We start from the raw sequence: 25,424 nt of genomic DNA on the forward strand, positions 1-25,424 counted from the left end.
GGGAGGTGGAGGTTGCAGTGAGCCGAGATCGTGCCATTGTACTCCAGCCTGGGCAACAATGCAAGAATCCACCTCAAAACAAAAACAAGATTATATTATTGTTGTTATTATTATTAATATTCACTTGTTATTGAACAAATAGTTATCAAGTACTTCCATTATACCAGACACCATGGCAAGGTGCTGGGGAAAGACAGTCATGAGAAAAATAGCAGTGACATCTGCCCTTGTAGAGCTCAGAGGTCAGGGGAGGAGTCTATGTGAATTGAGTAAGAAAGAAAACAAGGTTTCAGCCCTGAGCTAGACCCTGAGAGGAAGAGGGGAACAGAGAGAAATAGATTGGAAAGCTAGGATAGAACCAGATTAGGGAAGATTTTGAAGGCTGGCCTGAAGAATTCTGAATGTATCCTATAGGTAACAGGAAGTGATTGTACGGTTTAGCCATATCACATTCTTTCAGAAAGAGACAGAGAAAGACTGAGGGGCTGTTTTTGAATGCTGGAGTAGGTAGGTGAGAAGTAGGAAAGGGTAGAGGTAGGGAGGCCGGGCAGTCACTAGCAGACCCTATATCCGCTGCCACCCAGGTGACTACAGAGGGAGGGGGACATGCCTGTGATGGGACGGGGGGATGGACAGGTGCAGAGTGGAAGACTTGGTCCCAGCAGTGAATTTATAGCAGTACCTTGCTCACCTTATATCAAGCAGTCTTCGAGCCTCTGGAGCTTCTAAAGCAGGACCATGGGGGTAGACAGCTGGTAGACTCCAGCTCTAGCCAGAAGCTCTGACAGATGAGGGCAGGGCCAGTGGTGAGAGGCGCTAGTCTGATCACGCTCTGGGCTTGGCATGCACCGCAGACTGGTTTCCAAATGGTTAGTTAAACACATTGCCCCTTAATTTTTAAACCTATGCATATCTTGAAGTTAAATCAATCCATATGCTTACCATTCATCATATAAACCATCACTATTGCCCCCTTGGGCCAGCCCCATGGCCCATCTAGCCTGGTAAATTGTCCCTGGCCTGGGCTCTCAGGGGCACATGGTGGAAAGATTATCGGCCTCAATGCCAGTCTTAGAGGGCTAAGTGGATGCAGAAAATATGCCTGGTATCTAAGTAAACCACTGGGAATTTATCATCCTGGAATGTACCAAAAACAATTTTGAAATTACTTTAATTTTTAACATATAGTTTTATTTCTACAGAGCAACTGACGGCTTACTGAATTTTGGTGACTGTGTCAGCTGGAGTCAGGGTTAATAGATGGAGAGAAAAGTGGATTGATAGAATATGAGAAAGGAACTTTCCTAACTCACTAACACTTCTTCCCACCTCTCGCAAAGATCCCCTTGAGAAACCAACCAGAAGAATGGTTTCTTCACGCCCTGACTTAAGCTAGTCTTCTCAAATAGAGTTCACAGAAATTCCAATTCGGGTCTGAAGTGGGACCCGGTGGTTTGCATTTTAGCAATACCCCAGGGGATTCTAATGCAGATAATTCAAGAGCAGCAGTTTGAGGAAAACCTGCAAGCTTTTTGGTAGGACTTTCATTTGTGGGAGCTCAGCTATGACTTCTGAGAGTCAACAAAAGAGTCAGAAGCTCTTGACACATTTGGGAGGAATCCTGGTAACCTGGAACCTGTGTATTCCAGCAACATGCTGCCACAGCCAGAATGGAAGGTCCTGTCCACAATTCTGAAGAATGACCTGACCCTTATCAGTGGCCATTCTCATGCCCAGAACCCTGCCTGACAGGTCAGTTATCCAAACTGAAACCTGCAGGGCATGTGAGTGAGCACGGGCAAGAAACCTCTAAACTCTGCCCAAACTGCAGCCAGAGGCTACAAAAACAGGGAATGTGTTAGGTGATTCAGGGCTGCCTTAAAGGAAGCCATGTACAGAGGGATGCTGTTTCCCTTGCCTTTCTGTGGAGACAAGGAAGTAAATTTCAATTTTTCAGTTCCCGCGGGTATTGAAGGGAGAGATTCTAGTTCCTTAGAGTTCTCAGGAGTAGGGACCATTTCCAGGAGAGGTAAACATTTCCTGGGTGATCTATGATATCTCACTCAAGGTTGTGCTGTGAAAAGTCTCCCATCGTTAGTGTTGCTGACTTGCCTCGGGGCCAAGCCGAGGATATGTGCCTGATATAGGCAACTCTCAGAGATTTGCACTGAAGTAATAACCACCTGCATTAGCTGGGCAAAATATCCTTTGCTGAAGCAAATATCCTTTTAAATGTATCTTATTTTTATTTTTTTTGAGACAGAGTCTCACTCTGTAGCCTAGGCTGGAGTGCAGTGGCACCATCTCGGCTCACTGCAACCTCCATCAACTCCAATTGTGGGTTCCATTTCACCACTGCAATCATGGGTTCAAGCAATTCTTCCACCTCAGCCTCCCAAGTAGCTGGAACCACAAGCCTGTGCCACCACACCTGGCTAATTTTTGTATTTTCAGTAGAGACAGGGTTTTACCATGTTGGCCAGGCTGGTCTCGAACTCCTGACCTCAAGTGATCCACCTGCATCAGTCTCCCAAAGTGCTGGGATTATAGGCAGGAGCCACCATGCCCAGCTGCAAATATCATTTTGTTCTCTAGGATGATCGAGTTTATAATGCCCATGTAGCCTGAGGCCACCGGCAGAGGCCCCCATGACCACTTGCCTGGCTCAGGGGGCAGTGGGGCCAGCTAGTCTGGCACATTTGCTACCCTGGAGTGCCTTTGATTTACCAAATCAGGAAAGACTCTCCCCATACCATGGATTAAATATTTTCTGCAAGGGCTCTAACGTGGGCTGTTGACTCCAGGACAATTTAAGCTGATTTATACATGTATGTAACACATATATGCAGATAATTGACATCTTGCTCTTATGAGCAGCCTGCCCCAAGCCTGGTCATATTACTGGTTTGTTCAAGCTCAACCAAGAAGTAATTTTGTTCCTCTAGGGAAGAATTCCAAAATTGGGAAGGAAGTTTGTTCTAGGCGACAGGACAGAATTTCATGGCAACATACTCAGAGATCCGATGTGTAGGGGTTGTGAGCAGCTGGTTGCAGGAGGTGTTATCACTCCCATTTTCTAGTGAGGAAAACTGAGGTTCAGGGGAACCCCTCACCCTTCATTTCTCAGAACACAATAGAACAGGGGACTGAAAATAGAAGTTTAAATCTGAGGGGGGCCTTTTGGTATCTCTCCCTTGGAGGCGGTATAATTTGGGAGGTAAGGGATTAGCCCCTGGGATTAGTCTACCGAAATTCAAATCCCAGATTTCCTATTTATTAAATGGGTGATGTTGGGCAAGTTGTAATAAGCCTTATGTACAAAATGGGTTGTGAGGATAAAGTGAACTACTGATTTGAAGTACACAGAACATTGCCTAGCACATAGTAGATACTCAGTAGACAGTTTTCTGTTTTTGTTTTTAAACTGGAGCCTCTGCTGAGGAAGCATTGCTCCTGGAAATCCTGCTCAGCCTAGTCCTGGAAATGCTGCTACCTCACTCCTTCCAAGGTGAGCTGTCTGAGGTCACCTCAATGCTAATAGGACCTCTTCTTGTCTCCACCTCAGGGAGTTTTTGCACACCATTTATTATCATATAATATAATGCAATAAAATATCATACATAACATAACATAATATGATGGGTAGGTTAACTTGGAAACCCTGAGGCGGACTGTGGATGGATGGATAGATGAATAGATACATTTGTACTAAGTATACATACATTATATCATTCTATTGATTTGTAAAAAGTTCCCGGTCTGCCTGGCTGTAATGAGATTTTTGAACTTTGCGTGGCGATCAATGAGAGGAATATTATTGGCCTGGAGAATTGATATACCTGCTCTCAGTGGCTTGTTCTGCTCCCAGGCTGCCCCGGCCCCCCAGGTGTACGATTCCAGCAGACACTTAACCTTTTTTACAGTGTCATCAGGCTAAAAGGAATCTAATAGTGACACAGGACTTGTGCTCAGCACTCTGCCACTATTGCTTTCCTGTCACAAATAATTTATAGCCTTCTATTTCCATCCCTGAGTCTGCACCCCAGCCCTGCCTCCTGCTTTCCCCCAGCTCCCAGGAATCAATAAACTCACATAGCCATGGTGGGACTTCAGGGTGCGACAGACAGACAGACAAAGAGAGGGGAAGTGAAGAGAGGAGCAGAGAAAGAGAAGAAGAGAGACAGAGAGTGAAACACAGAGAAAAGAATGGGGAAGGAGGAGGAAGAGAAAGAGCAGAACTAGAAGAGGAGTAAGAATGCCTGGTGCTCTCTTAGAAGGTGGAGGGCTTCTCTTTCTTCATGTGTTTAATACGCTGTTAATAGGAGACTCATACAGGGCTTTCCTTCTCACTCACAGAGCCTGAGACTGTGTTGATACCCAAGTTGGTGAGAGGATGGGACCTTCTGGGAATTTAACCATTGAGGGAGTGGCCTCCCCACCTGCCCTGTCATGCTTTGCTCTGAAGCCCTGCCATGACCCCTTGCCATCTCTTGGGTCCTCTGTGGATCCTTATCAGTGATCCCAGTGAGGCTTGGTCCAGTCCCCAGTCTGTCTTCTTGAGAGTCTGACATGACCTCCTCTTGAATCAGGTGTCGCCACCACTGCTGCTGTTTCTCATCTTCTTGGTGCTCTTCCCAGGGTCTCAGTGGCACCTGCATTGACCAGGCTGGGTCATACGGGGTAGGGAGGTCTCCTGCCTGCATCTGGCTCAGCCCCTAAATTGAAAGCTGCTGGGCCTAGGGATCACCCATAGGAATAGCACTGGTCATCATTGTTATTACAGGTAGCATTTATCGAACGAGCCGTCACACTAATCACTTTACATGCAGTGTCCTATTTAGTCCTCACTGTAGTCCTATGAAGTGCAAGGTAGTATTATCTTATTTTACAGACAAGGAAATAAGAAACTGCCAGGAGTTTCACAGGCAGCAAGTACCAGAGCCAGGATTCAGACTAAGGCAGGCTGAGCTCAAAGCCCATACCCTTCTCCTTTTTGCTGCTCTCACCCCCTTGCAAGTGTGGGAGACTCTAAGTGCCTGGAAGTCTCCATGCTGGGCCCAGGCCAAAGCCCTGAAGGTGCCCAGGAAAGGGTGAGCCCTCATCTGAAGTGGTGGAGGAGGAAGAGCATCCTGTGAAGGAAAGAGAAGTGGGGAGCAGGCACCCTGGCAGGGCAGTCTCTCTGTGGAAATGGAAAAATGACACCTCCCAGCTTCTGAGGACAGCTGTGTCCTCCAGGGTCCCAGCTGCACCCTCCAGGGATCTTCCAGAACTTGACTTTCCAAGCCAACCCTGCCTGGGGCCATGGAGGTTTGGTGTGTGTCTGGCTGTCTTGTGAGGAGGAACATGGGGAAATTGTATCCAGTGGTCATCGCCAACAACTGCTTTACTTCATTCGTCCGTCATCCTGAGTGAAATTGCCATGAGTTGTTGGGTGACAGGAGGGCAATGGATGACCAACAGATTTCCACAATCCCAGTTCTTTTTTTTTTTTTGAAACAGAGTCTGGCTCTGTTGCCAGGCTGGAGTGCAGTTATGTAATCTCAGCTCACTGCCACCACCGACCCCCTGGTTCAAGTGATTCTCCTGCCTCAGCCTTCAGAGTAGCTGGGACTACAGGTACATACCACCATGCCCAGCTAATTTTTGTATTTTTAGTAGAGATGGGGTTTCACCATGTTGCCCCAGGCTGGTCTCATCTCTTGAGCTTGTGATCCCCCCACCTTGGCCTCCCAAAGTGCTGGGATTATAGGCATGAGCCACTGTGCCCAGCAGATCCCAGTTTTTAAATTCTCTGAGATCAGCTCCGGGGACTGGCAAGTGCCCCCCGCCTGGGGTCATGGATGGACACCAAGAGCATTAGTAACTCGCAGCAGGCACCCTGCCCACCTCCTCCCCCATGCACCACCAAGCCGCTGTCAGGGAGTAGTGATTTTCTATCACTTGCTGCCTAAGCTAAATTTGCACCAGTGCCCTAGGGGTCAGAGGCTCTGGGTAACGAAGACAGAAACTCCTCAAGCCCGTCCAGTTATCTCTCTCAGCTAGCCCCACCCCTGGAGTTCCCTTAGTCAAGGGCCCATCAGCCCTCAAGCCAGAGCCACTCACAGGCCCTGTGAGCTCACAGCAGCTTTTGCTGCAGTGAAGAGCAGCAGCTCTGAGCTGTTCAGCATCTTTCTAGACTTTTCTTGTAGATGAGTGTACACTGCCTCTCAGCTACTACCCAATCTTTTCCATTGTAATCATACTCCAAACCTTCCCTCCAACTCTTGGGAGATGACCTTGCCTTCTGCTTTTCTGAGAGATAAAAGCCGTAAAAGCTCCTGTTCAAAGCTTTGGCCACCTGAAAATATGCCGTCTCTGGCTAACACCTCCCTGTAGGCTCCACTCCATTTTTCTTGTTCCCCTTTGCTCTCTTAATCATCCACAGTCCCTTAGCAACTTCAATCTCTTCCTCTTCACTGGTTCTTCCTCTTCAGTCTACAAGCTTTTTCAGATCTTTCTTACCCAAGAAGTCCTTCCCTCCACTTAGCCGCCTGTTCCATCCTCCACCTTCCACACTTTCCTTTCCTTTCTTTTTCCTCGAACTTCGGAGGCAATAGTCTCCTTTTACTGCCCTGCCTCCCTTCCCTCCCTATGTATTCCCTAACCTGGTTCTGTCTAGCTCCTGCTCCAGTCGCTTTGCTGGGACTCCCCCTCAAGGTCACTAATGGTCACCAGAATCCCAGTTCTGTGCCTCTTCTTATTCCCAGTTCCCTTCGGTCTCCATGTTGCTGTTGGCACTGTAGGTTGTTTTTCCTGAAACATTCTTCTCCATTGACTTAAGTGAAACTGACCCATCTTGGTTCTGCCATTTCCGAGGAGCAGCAGCTCTGAGTTGCTTAGCAATTCTCTGACTCCCTTGCAAGGTCATTTTCTTTCCCCAGTCCCTGGAAGTAAATGTCCTCTAGTATCCACTCCTTAGGCCTCTTGTCCCTTTAAACACTCCTTTCCCTGACAGTCTCCTAAATCCATATCTCTGTGCCCGCTGATGCAGCAGCATTGCACCTGGACTCTCCCCTTTCACCTCAAATGCTGCAGGTCTAGGACCAACTCCACCACCTCCCTCCAAAACCAGTCACCTCCCACAGCCTTATTCCTGACCTGCTGATGTGAACTCCACCAAGCTTCCAGTTACACAGAACTGAGGTTGTGAAGTCACGGTTGACCCCAGTTGGTTGCCAAACTGCGGCCATTCTGCCTTCCTCGTGTCTTGCAAATTCTTCCCTTTCTTTCCTGAGACCAGCTCCGTATCGCCTCGTGCCTCATGCATGTTGCTTTACTGGGATCTGTTTGTACAGATACCCCCCTAGTTCAGAAATCACTCATGGCTTGAGACCCTCTAAGCCTGGTTCCTACATGCCGGGGGCAGGATGACAAAGAAACAAAAAGCACAGATTTTAGAGGCTGCATTCTGAGACTGCCCTACTAGGTAGTATGATTTCTTTATTAACTAATTAATTTATTTTTGAGATGGAGTCTCACTCTGTCAGCCAGGCTGGAGTATGGTGGCGTAATCTTGACTCCCCACAACCTCCACCTCCCAGGTTCAAGCAATTCTCCTGCCTCAGCCACCTAAGTAGCTAAGATTACAGGCATCTGCCACCATGCCTGGCTAATTTTTAGTAGAGTTGAGGTTTCACCATGTTGGCCAGGCTGGTCTCGAACTCCTGACCTCAGATGATCCACTCACTTCAGCCTCCTATAGTGCTGGGATTACAGGTGTGAGCCACTGCACCTAGCTGCTACTGTGATCTTGAGTGAGGTACTTAAACTTCTTTCGGCTTTGGTTTTCAATCTGCAAAATGAGGATAATAGTCTCTACTTTGGAGGTGGTTGTGCGAATTAACAGTAATATATATAAGTCATGTAAATTGTGTATAATATTGGCACATAGTAGATGTTCAGTACGTGGAAATGGTGATGGTTCTCATCACATCCAAGTTGTCACCCTTGTTTCCTCTTGGTCCCTTGCTTGCCTCCAGTCTTTCTGGCTGACCGCTCTGGGCATTAACCCAGAAGGCAGCAGGCACGCGTGGCTTCCTCTTCCACCAGCTTGCGATGCCCTTTCCTCTACTTCTTTGTTCATCTTAGCATCAAGTTATCTTTTTTAATGGGGAAAGAGACGGTGTTGACCCTGTAGTCCGATCCCTTCATTTACAGCTAAAGAAACTGAGGCCCAGAGAAGTTGAGAGGTGAGACCAAAGCTATGAGGCTTCTTAACTGCGAATCAGAAGCAGGACTCAGGGCCCCGCCACGCAGCCCAGTGTCCTTTCCGCCATCTTCTGTGCCTCTAATTTTAGCCCTACTTTGGTTTTGAAGATATACATCAATTCGGCAAGGGAAATGGTTCCTCTGCTCCATCTTTCCAGCAGATTTCCTTGGGTTACTTAGCTTTTTGGGGGTATAAGTTTCCCCCCCCAATTTCATGTCCAGCACTGTGAGGTAGGGGCCTTCTCCCGACTGCCTGCAAGTGCTTAGGAAAAGCTTTTAGAGCTGACTTGGTTCATGGCTTATGACTCACCTGGCTGTTGGAGGTGAGCTTGGGTCACATGCCTATCTGTGGGGAAGAGCAACGCTGTCAGAAAAGTGGCTTTCAAAGGCTCCTCATTTGAGCAGTGGATGGGGGGAGCATTCCTCAGTCCTGGCCCTGGGACTGGTCTTTGGCATCACTGAGCCCTGGGTTTTTCAAATCCCTGAAAAGCAGGCCCTGGGAATGTTTGATTTGGCCCCTTCTTCCCAGGATGTACAGGGAGAGCACCAGACCTTTCAACCAGGCTGGCAAAGAAGCTACAATCCAAGTAAGACCCTCAGAAAAGGAGGCCAGCAAAGCAGCCAGCCACATGGGGACAGGGATCTGACTTGTTTGAGGGCAGTAAGTGGGCTCAAGAAGAGGTTGTTCAGGGCCTGACATCTGGTAAAGGGACTGTGTGCTGTGTGGGAGTCCTGGGGACAAAAGAGTCACCTGTGACCCAGCCCCTCCCTGGGTACTTCTCATTCTTTCAGAATACAGGGAAATCTCATCCTCTTGATTCTGAAGGCCTGTGATACAGTCCCAAGTAGGAAAGCCAGCTCTGAAATGATCTCAAAACCCAGAAGGTCCTGGGACCAGGAAGAGATGCGTCTGTGGTTGAGGAGAGAAAAGTGGATGACAAGCCACAGGGCAGTTCTCACCCTGCAGAAAGAGAAAGAATGCTGTGCTCACTGGGTCTGCTGCCGCGATCCTTGCTACCAAAAATCAAGCAATAATTTGGCTGATGCACATGGCAGGACAGAAGGCAGGCTGCATCCACCCAGAGCTGCACTAGGTTGGATCCGCAGAGCCAACAGAAGGAAAACCCTGTGCCGTGCAGCAGGCAGTGAGGGCAGAGATGCAGGGAGCAGACGGAGGAGGAGATCACTAAGGAGCTTGGGAGAGAGCCCCTTCACAGGGCTGGGCTGGAATTGGCCAGGGTAGGAGTGAGCATATGATGTGTGATGCTGTTGTGATGCTGTTGCAGAATCATCCGGACCAAAGTTCAGCAGCCTTTCCACCCAACGCCGGATGGGGCTGGGACAGGAGTGACCGCCCCTGGCCACACCATTGGTAAGAGGGCTCAGGGAAGGGGAGAGAGCAGGATCCCACCTAGAGAAAGGCAGGAAATGCAGCTCCACCCCTGGAAACTGCCTGCCCGGTTGAGGTCCAGGGCCCATCCTATTTGCCAATTCCTCTTGCCTGAGCTCCTATCCAAATAGGGTCTCCCTGAAAGATACTGGTTCACTAGGATTGTTCTCTGCCTCCCACCTGTGTCACCTCCCTCTGCCCTGCCTTAGTCAGTCCCTATCCTCTTCCGTCCTCTCCTTTCTCTGTATTTCTCTTCTAGCATTTCTTCTTTTTCTTCTTCCCCTCCTCCTTCCCTCTCCCACCTTCTCCATCATCTTTTGTTTTTATCCGATTCTGTCTCCCTACCTGTGCCCTCTTTCTTTCATATCGGCTTTCTTATTCCATCTTTGTTTAACATTCCATCTTGTTCTTAACATTGTCCTTCTGTGTTCTCCCCTCCCCTCCACTACTTTTCTCCCTCTGCCCTTCCCTCTCTTCTCTCTTCTTAGGTGTAGCTCTAGCTCTGTTCTGTCTCTCTACTTCCTCCTGGCCTCTTTCCCCTTGGCCTGTCTCTCTTGATTGCTCGGTCTCTGTCTCACCCACTCTGTTTCTCTCTGCCTCTCTCCCTCCTCCTCATTCATCGAGCCATGCTCAGGGCCTCTCAAAAACGTGACCCAGGCCTACCAGAACACCTGCTAACACTCCTCCTCTCTCCCCAATGCACACAGACTACCTTCCCTTTGGCCCAGGGAAAAACTTGGTGCTACTGTAGCTATAGATGAGGCCTGGGGATTGAGGGGCTGGGATGTGGTTACAGTTTTTCCTCCTGCCCTCTTGGCAGTTGTCCTCTTCTCTCTTGACCAGAAGGTAATAGAAATGGCTAGTTCCAGCCCTCCGGGAGTTGGCAGGAGCTGTTGTTTACTAGGCCAGTGTTACAGTGTGTGCTGGGAGGGAGGGCTGGGCCAGGCTGTACCTGAGCTGGTCACCGTGGAGTGAATGGGTTCACTAATCTGTGCCTGAAGGGGGAAATTAGGAGCTTCTCAAGTGATTTCAAGTCCAAAAACAGCTGAGAAAGACAAATGCACACTCCTGGGGAACATCGGGACCAGTCTTGTGTCTCCCAGAGAATCAGAGACAGATCTTAGAATGCCACAGACTCTAAATCAGGATTGATAAAGACTCAGCCCAGGAGACTGAGAAAATGAGCTGGGGCCTGATTAGAAGGGTTTGCCCAGCCTCAGGGACTGGACGAGCTATGCAAGGGGGCATCCTAGGAGCTGTGCTCTCTAGAGGATCATGGAGACAGCTTTGGTGTTTCCTGGGCCTGTACTCCATCCATCTTTAGGAGAGTGAGTTTGAGAACCCCAGTGAAATCACAGGTCTGCAGAGAAGGCCTGGGGTTGACTGGGCACCACTTACCTCAGGGCTGGACAGAAGTGAATAATAGCCTGTAAATGGCAACGCAATCCCCTCTAAAATAGACCTCAGAGGAAATAGAGGAGCATGGACTCCTCATCCCTCCTTATGTCCTCTGCTTCTCTCTGCACCCCCCAGCCTTGGGGCTTTGGCCTACGATCACAACTGCCATCCTGATGGCATTTCCTCCTTCCTCTTATCTAGTTCCCAGCACGGCCTCCCCTCCTGTTTCCAGCGCCTCCAATGACCCAGTGGGATCCTACTCCATCAATGGGATCCTGGGGATTCCTCGCTCCAACGGTGAGAAGAGGAAACGTGATGAAGGTAGGGAGGAGGGAAGAGGTGTGGCTTCCCCTTTGCATGCTTTGTCCTTGGACTCCAAGCTCCGGTTTCTGCCCGGCCTTGCAGCTGCTCTGCTGTGAGATCAATTTTAGTAGCAAACCTCAGGTCCCCTCACTGCCCTGCTGGCTTCTGGAGAGGGGGAGGGCGGCTGCTGGTGGGGCCACCAGCTTCACCATCTGCTCAGCGGTCCCGGCTGCCTCACCTGCCACTGGGGCTCACCCTATTGATCCCTGTGGGATGCCAGGAGGAGAAGCAAGAGCCATTTACCTTGGGAAGGTTTTGGAGTTGGGGGAACAGCTGGTCTCTGACCTGAGGATGAAAGGCCAACTTACCTTGTCCTTACCTGATCCCAATCTGTCCAGAGGTGAGGGAGTGATATCACGTGCAGCCGACCCTGGTGTCCTTTCTCTGTAACACGTGTCCACTGCCCCCGGTTCAAACTTCACAGGGAGCTGGACATAGGACCCCTCTCTCCTCTTCTTCTCTACGAGTAGAGATGCCACTGCAAATCCGCCAGGCCTCTCCCTCACCTCCCTGGAATGCCTGAAGGTGTTGCCAGGCTGTTAGGCAGAGTGTCTATGGGGAAGGAAGAGGAAGAACAGGGAAGAAAAGAATTAAGGGGGAGAATAGTGGCGACGAGCCTGGGACAAAGTGTTTTTCAAATGTCGTGACATCGGGGGTCCTTTGGTGACCATCTGGTTCTCTTCTGATGCATGAAGCTGGGCCACAGGGCTGGCAGACCCAGACCAACAGAGACACCAGTGGCTCAGGCCGGCTTCCTTCCCCCATTTTCTCATGGCCCTGCTGGGGAAGGGGTAACCTCCTGGCCTTTGGAGGATTTTAAAGATATCTTCCAGAAAAGAGGCAGAAGCCTCAAACAATGAGCATAAAGGGGTGACCATATATCCCAATAGCCCAGCACAGTCCCAATTAATGGGTGACCGTATATCCCAATAGCCCAGCACAGTCCCAAGTCTCTGCATCTTGGCCAGTCAGCATCTCAGCATCTCCCTTTTCTCTCAAAAATGTCCTGTTTGGACAATAAGTTTTGTGGTCATCCTACACATAGACAAACCCTCTGTAGGGAAGCCTAGTGGAGTGAGAAGTGGAGAAAAGGGACACCGCTGAGCTTGCCTGGGCCCAGGGAAGACAGTGCGAGAGGCCTGGCCCCCAGTGGAAGGGACAGCATGAGGGGAGGCCTAGGCCTGGCAAGACCGTGATGACCTGGCGCTGGCCTCCTTCCAGAAGCCCTAATGGCCTCGTTTCACAGGGAAACAGCTTGTCTGGCTCTATTTCTCCTTCTTCCAAAATATCCAAACCCATTTGGCTGCCACAGCCTTTGCCACTCACTAAATTTCATTGTGGTTGTTTTGGCGGCAGCCCCTGATGGGCAGGGGGAGGCTGTGGGAAATGCCTGAGGTCCCAATTCTCCCTGGGGCTCCCCATGCTCAGGCCCCGGCCGAGCTCCCTGTGACCCCGAGTGCTTTGGTAGAATCTGCCTCAAACCCTAAAGGTCTCTCCTTAACCACCAGCCCCTGTGTGTTTTAGGGGGTGAGAGGCCCAGAGGCCCGTGGGAGGCCACAGATGCCCCTCCATACTCTCCCTTTTCAGTCTAAGGCTGTGACAAGGCCACCCTTGTGGCCAGTTATGCCCTCTGCTGTATAGGCTCCTATGGACCAAGAAAGGCTGGGGGTAGGGAGGCACTGGCATGAGGCTGTGGCCACCAGGGCTGCACCTGGCTGGCCCAGAACAGGGTGCTCTTCTGAGCGGCTGATCGCCTTCATTGTTTCTAACCAATTCAGTTCAGTGAATCTTTCCTGCACATCAGCTTCAAGAAAGGCTTGGTACTATAGGATCCCAAAGCAGAACAAGATATGATTCTTGTCCTTAAGGGGCTTACATTCTAGTGGGGCATGTTCAGCATGTGAGCCAGAGAGCAGGTAGGCCCATCAGATACTGTGTTGTGATGGAGGTCTGGACAGCAGGCCATGGGAACCGGGCTGGGGAGGGAGTACACAGCCAGGAAGGTCTGCTCTTTGAGGAGGGGCCTGAGGGATGAAGAGGAGAATGTTCAGAGGCAATGGTAGCCTGAAATTCTATCTATAGACTGAGCCTTGTGATCAGAAGGCCCTTTGGCCAGCAGCTGCAGGGCAGCTTCGGCTGGGATAGAAGGCACAAAGAGATGTGGAGGGCAGTAAGGCTGAGGAGACAGGTTAGGGCCACAGGATAGCAGGCCAGGTCTAGATCAAAGAAAGAGTTTGGGCTTTTTTTTTTTTTTTGAAGGCAGGAGTAGTCTGAGCAGGAAGGGACAGGAGCAGGGATGGGTTTGGGAAGCTCATGCTCCAGCAGTGTGACAGTGATGCCACAGGGACATGTTGCAAGAAGCAGTGGAAGTCTCCAAAGCAAGAGACGATGGGGCCTCTAAGTTTCCTCTGAAACATTTACCTGCTGGACCTAGCCAGGTAGCAAGAAATATCAAAGGCGTCACTCTTTTTTGGGAGGCAGTTCTCCTTCTCCTACTTATACCTCTTGACCAATGCCAGGCCAAAGGGAGCTGTATTTTCCCTGGTGGAGGCCAGCCCTATGAGGGAGACCAGTTTTCCCTGACCTCCCCCTCCAGTCCTGATCCATCAGCCCTGGGTGGGAAGGGAGAGGAGACAGCAAAGGTAGAGAGAGCTGTGGCAGCCCCTCCTCCCCTTTCCCCCACTCTGGATGCTTCTAAGCAGCCAGGCCCGGTTCACATTAGGGAGCAGCTCAGATGATTAAGAATAGGGGAGATAATTATGTGTCAAGATGATGTAGCCCAACTCTGCAGTCAGGCCAAGGTAGCAAAGCAGCTGGCAGGCCAGTCACAGAAGGCAGCCTCGGGCATGGGCTGCAGACACCCAGGTGTGTCCTTCAGTGATTGGGCCAGGACTGCAGCAAAAGAGAACACTGACCTGGGACGGAGGGGTGTTGGGATGGGGCTGGGGATGCTTGTTAACAGATTAGACCCTAGAGGGAGTGGAGGGGTGCATCTCCCTCCAAGAGGACCCTTGAAGACCCTGCCAGACTGGCCCTCCTTTGGCCTCAAGCATGTGGCATCTTCCTAGAATTGTCATACCCCGAGGGCAAGCTGTGAACCTCTTTGTCCTCCAGGAAGCTGCTCCAGCTTCTGCTCTGGGTACAGTTCGGCCTATTCTCCAGCTCTAACAATGTCACAGTGATGGGCATTAGTGAGGACAATCGCTGCAGTGCGCGCTGGCATTATTGGAGACAATTTCAGCAGTAGTTACTGGTGTCCACAGTGATAATGCCCAGAACATTATTGGCATTGGCATTCGGAATATGGACAGCATTATTAGTATCTGCAGCAATCATTTCCATGGGGATATTAGGAAAGGGGAGATCAGCTGTGACTCTGGGGAGAAACTGGCAGTGACTGTGAGCCTGTTTGAGACCCCTTCCCATGCCTTGGCCTTTGAGAGTATGGAACCCCGCCCTGACTTTTCTTTGAGAAATGTGCTGGTCAAGAAGCTTTGACCCTCATCCCAAGAGCCCAGGAGCTCCCAGAATGAGACAGGTAGACAGGCCAGAGGGATGAGGAAGTTACATTCTGAAGCACTCAGAAGACAGGCTGTCCATCAGTCTGAGAAGGTAGGATGCTCATTCGTATCATGCAAAAGTCTTCACTTCTTAGCTGTAATGATGAGTGGGCATATTAGTGCTGGATTCCCTGGGCCCTTTGAAGGGATGCCAATTCCGTGAACACCGTGTGAGCTGGTTTATGTGGCTGGAGGAGAGAGATTCTTGTATTGCTGCATCTACAATCAGGCTGGAAATTGGAAGTCCTTCAACTTCACCCAGTTGCTTTCGACTGGGGCCCAAAACGTTGCTGTTCATCGGTGGTGTTGTTGAAGCACAGAGCAGTTACATAGCTTGTCCGAGAATCCAAATGAAGTCATATGGTGAGAGTCTGCTGACCTTTGTGAGGGAGGTGTGTTGGGATCATCCTTTGAGGTATGGGATTGCAGGGGGCCATGAATTTGCATTCCATTAATTAGGTGCACAATGAATTGTGCCATTGAGCGGTGCCAAGCTGGTGCAGTTGTGCGTTTGCCGGCAGGGCAGGTTGCATGGCTGCAAATGGCCGAGTCCTGTCACTGCCTTTAACGGCTCCCTTCTGCTTTGGATGAAGCCATAACTGTAAGAAGCAGTTTATTTCCTTAGTTAGTTCCCCTCCTAGAGGTCCCCAAGAGTGTTGCTCAGGTTAGACTTGGAGCAAATGAGAGGAGTAAGCTGTGGAAATCAGCAGCACTTGCCTTCTCTAGGAGCCTGGCTTGAGGCAAGAGAAGGCTGCAGAGACTCCCACCAGGAAGGCAGGCACAGGGGAGGAGTGAGCATGCCATCCCTGGAACCGGGCATTGATGGGCAGTGGGGCTCAGTGGGAATAAATGTGGGCTCTGGAGTGAGCACAGCAGAGTCTGAATCCTGGTGCCCCTCCTAGCTGGGCAAGTCACCTTCATTGGCTTAATCTTCTCCTCTGTAAAATGGAGCCCGTAATGGCACTTCCTTCCTGGGAACGGTGGAGAGGATTTCATGAGATCATGAATTTAGTGTTGAGCTGACTTCATCTTGGAAGATGCATCCTTGTGTATCTGGGAAAGAAAGCCTAATTGGCAGGTTTATGTTTCATGGGGAAATGAAGTTGTGTCAGGAAGAAATTTATTTGGGCACAGGCTCCCTAACCTTGGTGCGGCTCCTTGTAACTAGAGCAGACTTGAGTGGATGCTGGGATTGGCTAACCTGGATGGGACCGGTGCAGTGGAGGAAAGGCATCCTCATACGGGGGATTGGGAGGACCTTTGTCCATTTCTATCTGTTCATTTACTCTGTGGTTACCCATTTGGGCCACGTGTCATCTTTCAGCCTCCACAGGCATTTTAGATGTATATAAATAAATAGAAGATCCTCTTCTTTTTCTGACATGCAGGCATCTTTCCCTCTATTCATCTGTGTACATTTCTGCTCCCACATGCAGCTTTATTTATTTACCTTGGAAAATGTATGTTTGTTTTATTAACCCAAATGTAATTTTTTTGCACAGTTTATGCAAGTGTGAGTATGCATGTGTTCTACCACTCTGAGATCTTTGGGCGTAAGGGGATGGGAATGTCATGCACTGGGAAGGTCCGCATTTACCTGGATAGTGTATGTGCTTGGAGACAGTGCCAGGTGTGACTGTGTGAGCAGGGAGAACTTGAAGCCAGGCCTGAGTGAGTTGAGCGCCTATGGTCCTGGGCACAGGCATCACCCTACTTTCTGCTGATAAATGGAGGCGCTGTCCTGAGCCTGCCTCCAGCGGTGGCCTAGGGCTCAAGGCTAGGGAGACCAAGGCCCTCACAGCCAGGCTGTGTGAGAGTTGCAGCTCAGAACCCTTGTCACCCCTAGAAGAGGAGCCTGGTCTCCCGATGTTGGGGTCCTGCCCCCAATCTTCTGCCTGCCTGTCTTTCGGGATCTCTCAGTGTTTGTCTGTCTCTTATTTGCTCTAGTTGAGGTATACACTGATCCTGCCCACATTAGAGGAGGTGGAGGTTTGCATCTGGTCTGGACTTTAAGAGGTATGAGGGCCAGAGGGAACATGGTGTGGGGGTGAAGGGAAATTAGCTTTGGGGTGGCGGTTAGAGAACATTCAGTGAGTGGGTTCCTAAAGGCCAGAGAGTGGAAAAGGAGGAGCTGGTTCAGGCTTCCACTGGGAAACCAGGAGGCTAATAGCAACTCAGGAGCTGGATTACTTCCGCCTTGGGCCACCAATGGGGTTTGGGGGCTGAGGCCCCGGTGGCCTGGAGGGTCAGGCACTCTCTGGATGGGGGGCACTTTTTCCAGCCCTTGGAAAAACAAAGAGCAGATTGGGTAGTAAAACAAAAGCAAAGGAGACCTGGAAGCACCTGACAGCCCTAATTCATCACGGCCCAAGTTTTTTCCTGTGTTCCCATTATATTTGTTTGTAAAAGTGGAAATCAATTTTGAAGGTAATTTTCTGGAAAGAATGGAAGGGAGGTGGGAGGGCCGGATAAGGCAGAGATGGTAAAAGGAAAAATTTAGGCCAGGCACAGCCCAGGGGCAGCTCTTGGCAAGGTGAAAGAAAATTGCATATTCAATCTCCATCCATGAATCTCCCTCACTGCTGCCTGCCTCCTGCTTGAAAACAATGAAGGCTTTTTCCCAACGCTGGGCAGGGCCTCAGTATCAGCCTCACTTTGACTTCAGGGTCATTAATTCCCTGATTATTGAAGGAGAAGAGAGGGTTGCAGCATCGTCATTTCCAAAGGCACCCCCCATGTGATTGGGCACCAGCTGGGGTGGGGTCAGGGGAACCCAGGGCAAAGTGAGGTGCTGTTGGAGAAGCGGGTGGGGAGAGAGGAAATGGGGGAGCCACTGGACTGGGGGGAAGGAAGCCAGGAGGAGGGTGGAAGAAGGCAGTCATTACTGCATACCTCTGTTGTGTTGTTATTGCAAATTAAAAGTAGCATGTTCCACTCCACAGCTATCTTTGGGGAGGGAGGGGCACTGAGGGAGGTGGGGGATCTTATCATTGCTTCTTCAGCAGACCAGCCGTGGTGTCACCGTGTGAGGTGACATTTGAATTTACAATTCCGCTGAGAAAAGCCATTAATTCACAAATTAACATTTCTCCCTCTCCCTCTCTCTTTAACACTCTCTCCCTCTCTCACATGGATGTGCAAGCAATTGAAAAGACAAAGGAAATAGCCTTAAGGAAGAGACTTTACTGCTAGTCTGTCTGTGCTGAGATTGCTCCCCCTGCTTCCAGATAGATAAACCAATTACCTGAGCGGCTCTGCACCCTGGCCGCCCGCGATCGCCTCCTTTTGTAGGCTGCCTCCATGGCGGGATTACACTCAGTGTAGCTCATTAATGTAAACTAGGCGCGTCCTGGTCACCAAGCTCTCTTCCCCACTCTCCTTCTGGAGGGGCAGCGGGAGGAGGGCTGGGGTCAGTAAAGGCAGGCAAGCAGGACCCCGAGGAAGACCAGAGGCTGCCACTGCCTGGCTTCCCAGGCCCTGGGCACTCAGGTGCAGCCTGCTGTGTTGGCTGAGGCTGATGGGGGAAGTCAGTGGGTGAGTGCTGCTTGGTGGGCTTGCTCTGAACTGAGTGAGAGCTAGGTATGGCCCAGGGCAGAGGCAGGAGCCAGAGCCTTTCTCTCTCGGTGGCCTTTTGGTCCAGATGCAGGGGGCTGGCTGAGCGCTCCCTGCGTGGGAAGAGCTTGGGGAAGTTTTGCTGAGTATGTGCTATTTTAGTGGGATGGGATTCAGCCTGAGGGAGCTTGGAGAGAGGCTGAGGAGGGCCCAGAAGACATGGCGAGATTGTACCATATTGGGTAAACAAAAATCCGGCACTCGGCACAATTATGTCTGTTTACTACCTAACACACAGACACACAGCCATCTGATTCTTTTCCTAGAGAAGACTGGGGAGAAGAAGCATGCTCCCAGGGTTCTAAAGTGAGCTTATATCCTGGGCAGGGAATTTCATGGTCTCTCTCTCTCTGCTTTTGCTCTCCTCCCAGACCCTGGTTCAGCACTGTAAGAAGGCATTTTTGTTGGCAGAGGGCAGCTGAGCAGAGGAGTTTTGCTCTTGTTGCCCAAGCTGGAGTGCAGTGGCACGATCTTGGCTCACTGCAACCTCCGCCTCCCAGGTTCAAGTGATTGTCCTGTCTCAGCCTCCTGAGTAGCTGAGATTATAGGCACCTGCCACCATGCCTGGCTAATTTTTGTATTTTGAGTGGAGACCAGGTTTCACCATGTGGGCCAGGCTGCTATTGAACTCTGGAACTCAGGTGATCCTCCCACCTCAGCTCCCAAAGTGCTAGGGTTACAGGCATGAACCACTGCGCCAGACCTGAGTTCATGCTTCTCTAAGGAGAGGTGCTCTGTGGATTTTCGGTGGGATTCTATGATTTCACACACTGTACTATCTAGTACATCACAGACTCCCCTCCCTAGAAGATAGGCCCTGTGAAAGTCCAGAAACCTGTCTAGACCAGTGCCTGAGTTTAACTGCATTGGCTCAACCTGTGTTCATTTTCCAACTCATACCCAAAACCTGGTTAATGTGCGCTCAGTCCAAGAAAGGGCTGAGGTTCAAAGGTCAGCACTCACCAAAACATGGGGAAAAACCTCCATATATGAACACACATTCATTGCTATGATTATATCTTCCTAGTAACCAAGGAAATTAAACTGTTCATACCTGAGGAGGGAGTAGTTCTACCTTAGTTGGATCACGTATTTTAGCCAAACCCTCTGGGTAGAGTTGGCCATGAGCCTGCTGAACAGTGACCATGTCATTATCCAGAGGCAGGTGTAGGTTCTGTCGATGTGTCAGTAGGAGCTTAATATTGGGCCCTGTGCATGGGTGACTTGTATTTTTTTGTGGGGAAGTCCAGGGGTTTAGCCTGGCTGTGAGGATGGACCTAGGTGCCTGCATCTGCACATAAGTCCTTGCTTTATATCAGAGACAGCAGCCAAACCACCAACTACCTTTGCTTCCCAACTAGTTAATGCTGTTGTGGATGAAGAGTTTCATCTGGTTGTTTGGGGAAGTAGTTTGAGATTTAGCACAAAAGAGTACATATTTTTTTCATAAAGTGCCAGAACTTCAGAGTCGAGAGGTCAATTCCACTCTACTAGGAGAGAATGGACAGAATTGCCCTAGAGAGGGCTATCTGTGTCCATCCACCACTGGAGATTGGGGTGGGTATGGTGCAAGTACTGCTGTCTCAGCAAAGGCTGTCAGGTACTCCTGCCCGTCTCCACATTTGCACCCTCGTGGATGAGCACCCATCTTGTCAGATTACATCTTCAACTTCCTAGTCTTTCACTTGGCAACTGCCTCCCAGCCCTGCAGGTAGGCATCGTTCTCCTCCCCAGCTGGCAGGGGTGCCAAATGGGAAATCCGCTGCCTCAGCTCTGCCCTTCTTCCTCAAGCACAGGCTATAGAAGCAGGAAGGAGGAGATGGGCACCGAGGCTGTCCCTGTGCCCGGCTGCTCCTGAGTTCTCCTCCCGGGGCACCTCCTCCCCTGCAGACAAGCAGGCAGCTAAAAAGGGCAGGCAGCCGACATGGGGCACCCATTGGAAAAAGGGTTTGGAGAGGATATAGGGAGACCCTAGACCCCTGCCTGCCAGCAGAATGGTCCTGGCAGCCTCCTTGACCACTGCTACCCACCCTGGAGCCCAGGAAAGGGCCCCTCCTGCCCTGCCTTCCTCAGGGCCATGGTGGCCTTAGGGCTCTCTGGGACCCTCTCCATTCTGCCTATGGGGGCGGAAAGGCACAGAGGGCTGGGGGAGGGCTGGGCCTGGCTCAGAGGCTGTGAGACAGATCACGAGCCTCAGAGCCGAGTTGCAGCAGAGCCAGTAATTCAAACCATCCTGACCCTTCGGTGAACCCGAACCTGCTGACCTTGACAGCACTAGACAAGAGAGGCCTCACAAACCTCAACCTGCACGGAGGCCTGGCCTTCCCTCCCTTCCGTTCTTGGAGCCCTGTGGCCCATCCTCCAGGTGGCTCCTAATTTGGCTGCCCCCATGAAATGTCAGCATCCCCTCCCTCCCTGAGGCTCTGCCTGCCGGCTTCAAAGCACCCTTTGTGCTCCTCTGTACTGGAGACAAATGTGTGGGCATCTTCTGGGGACCTTTCCAGGACTGGGGCTGGGGCTTCCTCTTGCAGGCAGAGCTTTTCCACCTTGCCGTTCTCCTTCTGCCCCAGGCTTCACCTTCTTCAGGAGGACTGGGGGGAGTGTATGTGTGTGTGTGTGTGTAAGGTAGGGGTACACACAGGGGCAGGGGTAGAATGTGATCCAGACCACAGACAAGGGGTGGGAAGAGAAGCCAGAGGAAAGCAGCTCCAGGAACCTGCATTAAAGTAAATGCAGTTTATGAAGTTTATGCTTTCCTCCTAGGGAGAGCTGGATTCCATCCAACAGCCTCCCAGAGCCTGCCAACCGGCTCCTGAAGCAGAAAGTGTGAGCAGGAGAGTGAGCAAGCCAGTGACAGAGGCAGAGATGCATGGACACACTCACACACATGCTCTGGCTCACACAGATTTCCCTCGGCCCGGGCAGCCTGGGAAGCTGGGACGGAGGGATGCAGGCAATGGTTTGCTAGGAGTGACTCCAGGAGCCATTCTTTTTCCTCCTTTCTTCCCCCTCACCTGCCATCTCCATCTCTCTAGGCAGAGTGCCTAGCATGGGTACTTGGGCAGTGTGGGCACCTGGATGGACTGGCGGTGTAGGGAGCAGAGGACACTGTGGGCCACCTGGGGCAGAAAGCTTGCAGGAGCTGCTTGGGCAAGGGATAGTGTGGGTGGCCTTGGGCAGTGGATATGTGGTCTAGGCAGAAAGGGACCAGAATGCCACACCAAGGCACCTCTAGTGATTTGCTTTTTCTTCTAATGCTGGGGATCCATTTTTCTCTGGCATTTTGGTCCGAACCACGCGGGTGCCTTACAGCTACTGAAGTTGGCTATTGGAGTCTTTTAAGGAGAAATAGAGACCATATTTTTTTCCTCCTAATTCAAAGGAAATAACTGGTTGACAAAGTTAAAGTTTGAAAGCTCACAGAGGGACTTAAAAGCAAGGTGGAGTGTTGGAGTATTTGTTCTTCTGGACGCTTCCTCAATGCACAAGCATATGGGTTCGTGGGTGTGTGACAGAGGGCAAGGACCCTTGACTTTAGATGAAAGGGGAGTGTGGGGAGAAAATGCCTAGAGAGGAAGTCCGAAGCACGGGCATTTGCTCTGGCCTGTGGGCTTGATACCACCATGTCGCTTGCCCCTGTGGCTTCTGCACCATACCTCTGCTGGGGACAGACAGTGAGAAGTCTATCTCCTTTCTCTTTCTGGGAACTTCGTGTCTCCATTAAGTTCTGCCAGGAACTGAGACAGAGGAGGATGACAGAGGTAGAGCCATCCAAAAGCAGAGAATGGGGAGAAGAGGGTGGAAGGAAAGTGCAGGATAATCAGAAATTGCTGACTGTAGAGGATGCCTTGGGAAGCCAGGAGGTGCTAGGCACAAGAGGCAGAAACTGCGTTGGTCCCTTCTCCCCTCTGCTCTCTCCCTTCCCCTCCCTTCCTCTTCCCTCCACACATCTTTATTGGTTCTGGTAATAGCGTTGATTTGCATGTCAGGCAAAGCCTTGCTACACACACAAAAAGAAAACCCCAGCCGTGGCGGTGTGGCAGTGTCAGCTCTCGCTGTTGTTCGACAGTGTAAAATTAAATTAATAAAGCCCCCAACACAGGAAAACATAACAGGAAATTAATGGCCTTTACTGTCGCTCTGATGCAGTCATTTGCAACCCTGCTTTCCGCACCAAAGACTTCATAAATGCAAGCAGTTTCTCTAAACAAGCATACTTAGGGCGGCCTGGTATGTAATTTTTCGCCTTGCTTGTGTCCTTTGAGCTAACAAAGCCCCCTTTCCTCTTGGCTCCAGAGATTTCTAACTGGTTCTGGCCCCTGCTGGAGCCACATGAGGACAGCACCAGGCAGAAGGCTCCACCTGCTCCCTGAGAGCCCAGGGAAGGCTGAGGAAAGGTTAGGGCCCCAGGAGCTGGATGCTCTGTGAGCCCTCGTTTCACTCTGCAGCAGTCCAAGACTGCACACTCAGTAATCCCAGGCAGGAAAGTTCATCGCCTCGGGGAATTGCCCTAAACCCACTTGAGGCAAACCCCTCTCCTTCCTCCCCTGGATCTGTCTTCCCTCTCCCATGACCCATGTGTTCCCTTCCTGAGGCCTCTGGCCATCAACTCCCTCCTCGTCAGTACCCTCTCTCCCCCATTCCACTTCTTCATACATGGGTCGCACGCATCCAGGCTGACTGTGACTTGGCAGTGTGTGCCGTGCTCTTCTCTACAGGTACCCGGGCGCTCTTTTTCGCAGGAGCTAAGTTATTCAAAGCGAGGAAAGTAAATGTGCTGGTCCAGTTCCTGGGGTTCTAGGTTTCTTCCACATCTCCCTCTTCTCTACAGATTGGTTAGGAAATGCCAGGGCCCTAGGGAGCCCCTCAGACCATACCTCTGTCCTTGGGCAGTTGTCGGAGAGCTAAGAGTCCTTGAGTGCTTTGGTGTGTACATAGGTGGGACATTGAGGAAACCGACATCTTCCTCTCTGGGGATCTTTGCATCAGTGTGGGCCCAGGCGCCCACTCTGTTGGGAGCTATGAAAGGAGCAGAGAACCGGGATGTGGCTCTCAGGAGCTTGCAGTCTACTGGGGAAGACAAGGCTACGGCACTCGGACAATTGGCTGTTGGTTAAATGCCCATCCACGTGGGTATGTGTTCCATAGGAATCTGGGGAAGTGGGCTAGAAGGGAAAGCAGGAAATGGGGCTTGAGCCTGGAAGTGGCTGAGATTGAGAGAGGCCTTGGCTGGGCTGAATGGTGATAAGGCAGAGTGTCAGATTCTTAAGGGTCATCCTGTCTTATCTGCCACTCACCGTAGAACTCTCTCCTCCAGCAGTTCTGCCTGAAGGGCCGCAGCCCTGCCTGGACATAGGTCAGAGATGGACAGCGGCCGTGGTTTGTTTACAGCACTGCTTTATACTGAGTCAGTCATGTGGGTTGAGGGAAAGGCAAGGGACATGGGATCCAAATGTCCAGATGTGGGTCCAGCTCTACTCCCTACTTGCTCTGGGACCTTTGGCTCATGATATCATATCTCTGAATCTCAGTTTCCTCATCTTTAAAATAGAAGTAATGGCATTCGCCACATCGAATGGTGGTAGTGGTAAAGCTCTCCATTCCACACCTTCCCTTCCCTTCTCCCTTTCATCACTTCACTTTACTTACTGAGCCCTTGGCAAACACTGGGCTGGGTCCTGGGTGGATTTCAGATTCTCACGTGATATGGTGCCTGCCCTTGAGGGAGTTCCCTCACCATTCTGGTTACCCATCTCTGAATTCATTATTGAAGGTTAAAGTTCCCCCTAAATGAACACTGAACTCCAGAGACAGTCTAGCCAAGCACAGTAGAGCCATTGCCACTCTCCCATCTGGAGACTCAACATTCATAATGTAGCCTAAGATTACATTCGATTTTTTAGCAGCTGTGTCAGACTCAAGCTCATATTGAGTCCGTGGTCAACTAAAACCTCGAGATCTTTTTCACATCAATTGCTATCATGCCAGGTCTACCCCATTCTGCACTTGCGTAATTGATTTTTTTTAACCTAAACATAGGGCATTCCATTTATCCCTGCTGAATTTCATCTTGTTGGTTTGGCTTCTTAATTCTACCCGATTAAGGTCATAAGGATGTCATCTATATCATCATCCAACTGGTTTTTTTTTTTTTTCAAAAGAGTTATTTTCCTTGAAAACATCGGAAAGCCACATGGCCCACCAAGGGAGACCTTCTAGCTGCTCTAAGTGAATGAATGCTTTAGGAGCTACTGAGCCCAACAGCCATCAATCATTTTCCTTTTCTTCATCTTGTCCATAATGCTAGGAAGTTTCCTCATCTTTAAAATAGACAGGCAGGATTCTTTGTCAAATGTTAACATTCACTACATCCACAGAATTTCCTTAATAAATCAATTTCCAAAATCCAGTTTACATTATGAGCAAATTGAGTGCCTGCTATGTACAACACATGGCAGGACTGTTTTACAAACATAAAGAGGACACAGTCCTTGATCTCAAGAAACTTCCAATCTGATAGGGAGGTAGACGTACACATCATTATACAAGCAGAACGTGATGAGTGCTGTGATCAAGGCATGAAGTCATACGATGAACCAAAAAAACGAAGGAGCAGTTGCTTCCAGTCAGGGCAACTGGGGAAGTGTTTATGAGGAAGGTATTTGATCTAAGTGTTGATATCGGGTCAATATGCCACAATGTATTTTTGTGAGTGCATGTAAGCTCTGGAGTATCACCACTGTTTTTTCTTTTCTATTATTATTTTTTTTTTGAGATGGAGTTTTGCTCTGTTGCTCAGGCTGGAGTGCAGTGGTGCAATCTCCGCTCACTGCAACTTCTGACTCCTAGGTTCA

The 25,424-nt window shown here is 50.3% G+C and overlaps 1 protein-coding gene across 1 annotated transcript in view; it reads left to right on the plus strand.

Moving 5' to 3' along the window:
- The window catches only part of PAX2 (paired box 2), an 83,068-nt gene that overhangs the window by 23,515 nt on the left and 34,129 nt on the right, over positions 1–25,424 (plus strand). Inside the window, 2 exon segments of the mRNA XM_017979246.4 lie at positions 9,534–9,619; positions 11,237–11,356. Coding sequence (XP_017834735.1) covers positions 9,534–9,619; positions 11,237–11,356 — 206 coding nt within the window.

Source organism: Callithrix jacchus, chromosome 12, assembly GCF_049354715.1.
Source record: "Callithrix jacchus isolate 240 chromosome 12, calJac240_pri, whole genome shotgun sequence".
NCBI classification, from domain to species: domain Eukaryota; kingdom Metazoa; phylum Chordata; class Mammalia; order Primates; family Cebidae; genus Callithrix; species Callithrix jacchus.